General features: G+C 43.4%; 1 protein-coding gene across 1 annotated transcript in view; it reads right to left on the bottom strand.

Annotated features, from left to right (window-relative positions):
* VWA3B (von Willebrand factor A domain containing 3B) overlaps positions 1-5783 on the bottom strand; it is a 234457-nt gene extending 228674 nt beyond the window's left edge. Inside the window, 2 exon segments of the mRNA XM_057558670.1 lie at positions 840-1067; positions 5655-5783. Coding sequence (XP_057414653.1) covers positions 840-1035 — 196 coding nt within the window. The 5' untranslated portion in view covers positions 1036-1067; positions 5655-5783.
* Between the last annotated feature and the right edge of the window lie 3423 nt (positions 5784-9206).

Here is a 9206-nt window from a genome sequence, read left to right on the forward strand (position 1 = left end):
CCCCTAGATCTTCCTTATTACCAGCATGGAACAAAGCTGTCAAGGGAACTGGTGAAAAATGTGAAAAACACAGTATTAATGGCTGCTCAAAAAATATGTTTAATTGATTAATTAATTGACAAATTCAGAATAAAATCCTAGTAATGAAAATTGCCCTGATTGAAGGCGTGTTTCCCTCAGGTGGGGTGTTACTGAAATGTGGGCCAGCACAGTCCCAATGGGTGGGCAATCACACACTGTAAGACACTCAGTACCCCTGGTCCCCAGGCCCTACATTTCAGTAGCGACTCAAGTCAACACGTCATTTAAAAAAAAAAACAAAAACCCTCACACATTTCCATACTCCCTGTTGGAGGACAGTACTCCTGGGAGTTGAAAACTAACATTCTAACCAAGACATTTAAGAAAATACTGGACCATTAACAGGCAGGTCACAACAGGAAAATAGCACGTTCTCCCTGAAACCACACACAGCTATTGTTCTAATCAATAGCCTCCAAAAGGGTTTGCATATGCCAGGGGGTGAGCAAGACATCTGCGGGGTACAAGGGGTATAACTCCTATTTATTTTTTATTTCATCTTTCAAAGAAGAAAGAATGAAATTAAGCATTATTAATATTTAATATGTGGATTGATGATTGTACATCTAAATAACATATTGATACATATATTGGGGGTCCGTGCGCAAACCTTTTTTACCCGTAAGGATGTGAGATCAAAATAAACTCAGAGACCTGTGCTTTTGAGGGACCTTCAGAACTGATGCGACCTCCTCAAAGGCTAAAGGGAGACGTGCTGGTTGGGTTTTCCAGCCAGTGTTGCTTTGTGAGTATTATACCTTCACAATGTGGAAATCCAATCTGCGACAAAATCTGTTTCAAGGTCAATTTGTTGCTCTTAAGCCCATGCAGTTGGAGCCATTCCTCAGAAGAGATGAGACTCTGCTTGGCCGAGTCTGCTCTGGTGTTGCTCAGTCCCTCTTGCCGCCGCAGCTGCTGCTCAGAGATGGCGGAAGATGAGCCTGGGACCTCCATCTCTGAGCTAGGATCTAAGTCATAGGGACCTCCTGTAAGGGCAATTGTCAACATCAGACTTCCCGAAAACTTGGAAACAATCTAACATCAACCAAGGATTGGTTTAGTGTAAATTACAGTGCAACCATTCAGTGGAATTCTATCAGGTAAAAATTATAATACAAACTGTATATTTGTTGGCAAAGAAGATATCTACATGTATGGCTAAAAGGTATCCATAAAACTCAACATCTACGGGCTTCCCTGGTGGCACAGTGGTTGAGAGTCTGCCTGCCAATGCAGGGGACACGGGTTCCAGACCTGGTTTGGGAAGATCCCACATGCCGCGGAGCAACTGGGCCCGTGAGCCACAACTACTGAGCCTGCGTGCCTGGAGCCTGTGCTCCGCAATAAGAGAGGCCGCAATAGTGAGAGGCCCGCGCACCGCGATGAAGAGTGGCCCCCGCTCGCCGCAACTAGAGAAAGCCCTGGCACAGAAACAAAGACCCAACACAGCCAAAAATAAATAAATAAATAAATAAAATGCAGTAATTTAGCTGTATATCCCCAGTGGGATATAGCCTAATGACAAAAAGAAGTGAAAATAAAACTTAAAAAAAAAAAACCTCAACATCTACATGCGTATACCCACAGACACTCAGAAAAACATCTAGAAAGATGTATGCCAATTTTTACAGTAGTTTTCTCTGTGTCATGGAAGCATGTGTAGTCTTCGCCTTTTCTATATTGTTTAAACTTTTACACTACTTAAACATTTCTAAAACAAGATTTACTTTTATAATCAGAAAAATACAAAACTCTTCCATTTTGGAAAATAAACATTCGCTCCTGAACCTTCATGATACGTCAGTATTCCAGTTATAATCACACCTGACCTCTCTCTTCCAAAGAGGATAAAGAGGATAAAACACTGAAAGGAAACAAACCTTTTCTCAGGTGGAGTGGCTAACTGGGAGCTAGGGACACGGGGGGAACCAGACAGAGGCTCAGCCCTGATAGAATACAGGGACTCACCTTCCCATGTTTCATTCTCTGGGACTTCACTCGAAAGTTGTACTTAAACGTTCTGGCTCATGTAGCCAGCTGTTCTGGGACCAACCAGACTCAATGCAATATACAACACACTGAGCTGATCTAGACCTGCCTAAACATAGCTGGTGTACACACAGGGAAGGAGGAGCTTGACTGTAATGTAATCTTAACCCACTCATTGCAACTTCAGGCAGGGCCTGATGACTTGGAGAAAGAGTAGAAACCTCTGCTTCCCTCTGTATCTAGAATGTGCAATGCATATAAATGTGTTTCCCTGGAATGTAACATTTTTTCAACAATGGAAAAACTCGCTTTTCCCATTTCTAAAACTCTAACCCTATTTTCTGAAAGTATCAGTGTTATGACATGCAAGTTCAGTCAAACAGAAATCAATCGGACCCACGCTGGGGAGGTTTTGTGAAAAGAAGTTAGAAGTATTATTATTAGCAAACATTTATTTAACTTTATATATGTTCTGTGTAGTATATACTTTTCCTTACAATAACCTTATGAGGTGGGTAGTACTATTATTCCCATCTTGCAGATGAGGAAACCAAGACAGAGTGCTTAACTAACTTGCCCAGTTCTCACAGCTGGTGGTGGGTGTAGCTGAGATTCTAACCCACTCCAGAGTCTATGTTCTGTGAACTTTACAGTAATAAAACCAACTGCAGCAACTTCCATTTGTTGGCCAGGAACTGAGCTTTTTAAAGACACTATCCACAAATTCTTCATCATGGTATCCGTTACCCACTGCTATCACCCCACTTACCTTTGAGGAATTGGAAGCTTCAAGAATTTAAAGAACTTGTTCAGGACCCATAGCCAGTAAAGCAGAAGCAGAAGTCAAAGCCATTTCTTAACCACTATGCCATGGTGATAAGTGACCTCCAGCCTGGTCCTACGGTACAAGCTTACGGATTGCTTCCGGTAAGACTGCTGTCCATCAGGGCTCCTGGGTCCTCACTGAAGACAGAGCGCTAACCTTTATTATCAGAGCTCAGGCTCAATAAGCTTCCTGGCTTATCATTTTCAAGTTTTTAAAGATAATGATTTCTATTTGAAGGTTTATGTGAATATGTATTGTCCATATATGTTGAATTCCAAAGGTACACAAACTCATGCTATTGGTGAAGATCTTTCTACAAGGGCTCAATTTGATGGGAATGTTACAAGAGTATCTGGAAAGCATCGTGTAGGAGTGGGAAGATTTAGAATGAAAACTCTGTGTAGGTCCATTCTGCCATTTTAGGCAAGCGATCCCTCCCCTCTACATTGGTAATACACCCTAACTCCCAGGTCCACTGCAAGGAACAAATGTGGCAATACATTAGTTATGTGTGGGTGAGCACCTGATGTATTGGCAAGAACTATGTACAAATAAATTCCTTAAAAGTCATTACCCTTTATACTATTGCATGTTTGTGAGCTAATACATGGATGTTTTTAAGCTAAAAAAAAAAAAAAAAGTCATTACCCTTTAGTACTTTGTTTCATATACCCACTTTTTCTCCAAGCCTCTTTTTACCCACCATGTCCCCAGAGCTATGAAGTTTGGGCTCCTCCTCCTCCTCCTTTAGAATCACAGAACATGAAAAGAGCAAGGAAGGCAGACTAATATGCTTCTACTCTCTTTTTGTGATCTGTCCAACAAAGACTGCCAGCTGAAGAACTTTTAAATTTGGCCAGTGGTTCCTATAGAAACAAGAAAAAGGAAGTTCCAGAATATTTTTCACTATTTCACCATTTCCAGTTAATCTTTCTCCTTCTCAAACACATTCATCCAACTCCTGTAGTCTTCTTACTAGAGGAAGCTACACGTCCTAGGTTAAAAAGGGAGCACAGCTACATAAACTGTCCTACTAAGACTACTAAACTGGATTTGGAACCTTAAAGAAGATTTCAGAAGGGTCATAGCTTTTGTTTATAAGCCAAAGGGACGTTTTCTCAATTCCAAACAAAAGGCAACTGAATCCTCCAGCTAAGGTGTATGCCCCAGTCTCTTTTGCATTCGAATGATTTTTTTAAAAAAGAAGTTTTTTTTTAAGTCTGGTTGGCTCTACTGGATCAGAGAACCTACATGAGTCATTCTAATTCTGATCTTGATTCTTCAGGCTTTTTAGCTTGAGCATACCCATTTTGTTGGAAATGAAAGCTTGGAAAGTCGAACTTATCCAGAGAAAAAAAGAAGGAAGGAGAGAAAGGGCACCTCCAACAGAAGGGATCATTTACTCAGATGGGATAAGAGCTACTCTGTCAGAGCAAGGAAGCCTTCAAGAGCAAAGTTGTCAAGTAAACTGACAAAGCAACCCTTCCACACAGCCTTCCTGCTTTCCTACACCTAAGCTGCTCTCAGGTCGTTCTCCTGCATGGAATCTTAGCCTTGAAGGCTCATTTCCAACCCTGCTCCTTCATTAAGACTCTACAGATCCTCTCACCAACCTTCTGCATCCTCCCCCTGGGAAAGCCCTAGTTTTTGCTTTGATACTTCACCCATATGGCCTTGGCCACTTCAGGTTTGTCCTCCCTAGATTGAAAGAAGGTTCAATGACTACAGGGACAAACTACATGAATGTCCTCAGCAAAGTGCCTTATATACAGCAGGTACTTTGTACAGGTGTTGAGCTGAATTAAATTGATCACTCAGAATTACTGAGAATTCTGATCTTCAAACAAGGCAAAGATTCTCAGGGCAGGAAACAGCTGTCTCTTTAAACAGACATTTCCCAGATATTACTATGCTATTATTATTACTATTATAATTCAGTTTCTTCTTCTGAGGTTATTACAATATAGAGGAACCCAGAAGTTAGAAACAACAAATCCCAGTTGAGCACTTCCCTAAGTTTTAAAAGCTATCCCAAGAGCCAAAGTTTGGGGAAATAGAAAGGGGTTTCCTAAATAGAAAGAGGAAGTATAAATGGAAAAAAGAAAAAAAAAAAAAGAAGTGAAAGTCTGAGCTGAAGGCAGGGTCGGGCAGGCAGAATTTGGGGAAAAAATATAAAGTTGATTAAGCTGGCACAGTCCAAAAGGTCCCAACCAAGGTAACTAGGGGCTCCAGGTACAGCCAGCCTGGGGCTGCTAGGGTCTGCCGGTTCTAGGCGGCCAAGAGCTGCCCCAGGGCTGTCCTGCGGTGAGCCCCTGTGGAAGTCCTGACGCCTTAAGAGAGCAGGTCCTATATGGTCAGAGGTTGAGGGACCGTGCATGACTTAATTATGCATTAATTCAGCTTAAATATTTGGAAAACTCTACCTGCTTCACCTTATTACTGCTGGCCTATAGTACAGACAAAACTTTTCTAAGCTGGTTCTCTACCAGAGCGACCGAGCTTTCCCTGGGAGTGAGGTATGGTGCAAAGAGCTCTGAAATAGGAGGGGTCGGTTCCTTGTTTCTGGGTCTGACCCTCGTAGGAATTAGTTAAGTGAGTCAGAGCAAGTCGCTGCGCTTTTCTGGGCCTCTTTCCGCATCTGTAAGCGGGGGCTAGTCCAGCTCGGAAACTGTATGATCCCAAGGTTTCCCTATGCAGCTTGCTGGAAACCTCGGCACCTCAGAGGTTCTGACGTGAGGGGATAGCGTCCCACACTTACTAGGCAACCTGTCAGATGAAAGACAAGGCGATTCCTGTTCAGCAGCCACCCTCCCATGCTCGGGGCGCCGTCTGGCCCGAGAGGACGGGCGAGCCACGCATCCCGTTGGTTGATAAAGCTGGCGCAGAGTCCGCGCTTGGCGCGTTAGGATTCCAGCCTTTCCATATCTCCGTGACCCGAGCGCGACCTGTTCACCACTGCGTCGCCGCGGTTGCTCGGACACCGCCAATCAAGGCGCGGCTTCCCAAGCCGGCCCTCGTGGAGGCGGAGCCAGAGGAGAGGGGGCGGGGCTCCCAGGCGGTTCCGACGGGGGGCGGCGCGGGGCTGGGTACCGGGTCCAGCTGAGACAGCCGGATTGGAAGGACACTGAGCTGCAGTTTTGCAAATTTGCAATTGTGGGGGAGGGCGCTTCAGTTACCAAAATTCCTCATATCTTTGGATATAAGTATTCCTATAGGCATTATTTTCTCTTACTTTATTTGTACCTTAACGAGTAAGCAAAGAGCTCAAAATATGCGCCTGTGATTTTTCAGTCACTCGGAAATAAAATTGTGCTTGTGAAAAGCGTCTTTAAATCCTTAAGAGGAGATCCCACAAGCAAGAATTGTTTTACTATATGTATTGGAATATTAAACTGTGTCAGATTTTAAAACTCAAAAAGTGACCAGATTATTTGTAGGCTCAAAGATCTAATAAAACATAGTTAATATTAGAACTGAATAATTCTGTCCTCGACAGAAAAGTCTACTTCATCTACAGGGGTTTACTTTTCCTACATTCTTTTAATGCTTTTATAACTTTAAAAGTACGGAAAGGTTTGATCTCAGATCATAAATCATTACGCAAAGGTAGTAGATTGTGTACCATTGGCCCTGCAAATGACATCTGCCAACCACACCCCCAAAAAACAAACAAAAACTCAGCAGTACTGAAGATTCTGTTCAGAAGGCAAGTAAAACAGCGGCCACGCCCACACCCACGTTTGCCAATGCCACCTTAATCCCTGCTGTCCACACCCTGCCAGACTCATATTCCTGGGTCAGGTGGGTGAGATGGAGCACACAGCATGCGCTGAGCCAAACCCACTGCCTCATGCTGTCATGCCAGGCGCTCCTGTCTCCACCTTCACCCCATGCCTTCTCCCTTCCTTGGGACACTTGCCAATTATATGCAAGTCACTGCAGATGACTCTATGCTCTGTCACTTATATTTATGTGCCTATAAGCATAAATTCTTAGGAAATGTTAAATATTAATTATTTAAATTGTAGACAGATAAGTGAGCAGAAGTTTAGGCCATTTTGAAGTATTGCAAAGCTGATATGGACTTCAGTTCAGCCAGCCACAGGATGGTTCACCTCATTTTTGTTTGCTGGTCTGGCATAAGAATACCTTTAGCACAGTTGTGATATGCCATTGGACTGAACTGTCACACGTTTGTTTTGAATTTACATTTTCCAGATATTTTGTATCCTACCATCAAACTCTGTAATTGACATTTATTATTTCACTCCCATCCTTAAAGTAATGTCTAACCTGAGTTTATCATTCAGGGCCCATATTGTACTTTCAGCCTCTTTGTCCACAACTCAAACCCTCCATCCAGCAGGGAGACTAACCTGGTCCCTGCCTTTGACCACACGTGCCTTTACTCCAACACCCCCTTCACCTGAATTACCACAACTTGGGAGCCACAGACCTGCCCAGGGCCTACAGGGCAAGCACAAGCTCCTCTGTCTTCACTTGGCCCTTGGGGACACACCAGCCCCAATCATTTCTTTCCACCTGTCCAGACTCAGAGCATCAATTGTCAGTGCCACACTCCTGGCACTGCGTCCTGCCTTGTGACAGCCCTTACATTGTTATTTGACCTTTGTGCTGGTTACTTTTCAGGTTGAATGGTTTTTCCTTTTCCTTAAACAAGCCTATCACTGGCACTGCCGGGCTTATGATCATGATTAGAATCTCGGTGGGCGAGGGGCAGGGATGATGATAAATGAAAAAAAGGAGGAAAAGCAATTTTCCTGAGCCCTCCACAAAAACTGGAACCAGAGAAAAATTAGAATGTTTATTCAAGAGAATTGTATGTATGTATGAGAAAGAGTCTGAGAGAGAATTAACACAGTAGCATTCCCAAATAGAAAGGAGGAAGTGGGGAGTGAAGCACCTGGATCAGGCAGCAGTTGCTTTTGAACCTTGGTTGGCACTGTTGGTCCAGGGAGTTTGGCTGCCCAGGGGCTGCCTGAGATAGTTGGGGTGGGCGAAGTCCAAACAGACATTTGTATATATTGTGATGTTCTTCAGTTCACTGTTCTTTGTTTGAGGAGTGAATGTAGGCTTGCGGCTCTCAACCTAACACCTTTCATGAGGAACAGAGCTTTTAAGGATAACTCTTCTGCCCTTGACAATTACTATGTTCACTGTTACTCGACATTTAAAAATAATAGCTAGACTTTCTTGAATGCCAGACAATGCTCTAAGCACTTTAAATATATCACTTCATTCAATCCTCACAAAAACTCCAGGAGGGAAATACCATGATTATCCCCATTCGACAGACAAGGAAACTGAGACATAAGATCAAGCAACTTCTCCAAGGCTACTCAGCAAGTAAAGGGGGGCTGGAGAATTTGAACCCAGGCAGCCTGCCTCAACACCCCACCCTCGTAATTGCGTGCTGTGATGATCAATTGTTGGCTTTAGTTTTCTCCAAAAGAAATGTTCTGCTGTCTCAGCTGTACAGTATTCATTTAGAACTGGATATTAATGCCACAATGAAAACCTCACTGGACTTGAATGGGCTTTTAACAGAACACATTTCAATTTTAAATGGCATAAAGCAGGTCCATTTTCTAATTGCCTCTGCCTTCCACACTTCCTGTTAATCAACCCCTTTGCAACTCAGTGTGGCTTTTCAATGAACTGGATGCCTTTGAGTCTACAGTCATATCCCAATAGCTGAATTAAGACTTGAACAACAATATTTTATCTAAGCAGGAAGTCCCAAACACTTGAAAATTTTAAATCACTGTTCAAAATAGATATTTACACCAAAAGCTGGCAAAACCAACATTCCTGGTATGAGATTTTGATCATATGGAAGAGATATTCAGGAATGGGCCTGAATCTTGCTTTGGCTGAGTCATCCTCGTCTTGTGGTTCCTAAGGAGAGGAGTAGACAAACTGGAAATGGCAATGGGAGATAAGACATTTCCTCATTTTAGGGCCCTCTAACCCTATGGCAGGGTGACCTGGCAACACTTTGTGTGCACAAGACTTGGGCACAAGGCTAGGGCCTCTCTCTCCTTCTAAGCTCAGATCTCTCTACCAGCGTCTTGCCAAGCCTGCAGGGGCAAATGTGTGGTGGGAGGAGGAGAGGAGAGGGTCTGCCCACCAGAAGAGGTAAGCTCTGGTTTTGCTGCCCTCTTCTCCCCTTTGCAAAAGAGCTAAGTGCCAGAGGGAGAAACATACCTGGTGGACAGCTTCACACTCTAACCTTGGCACCAGCAGCATCCTGAAATCTGATTCAATTAGATCAATACTCACACTTGTT

The sequence above is a fragment of the Balaenoptera acutorostrata genome, chromosome 12 (genome assembly GCF_949987535.1).
Source record: "Balaenoptera acutorostrata chromosome 12, mBalAcu1.1, whole genome shotgun sequence".
Classification (NCBI taxonomy): Eukaryota; Metazoa; Chordata; class Mammalia; order Artiodactyla; family Balaenopteridae; genus Balaenoptera; species Balaenoptera acutorostrata.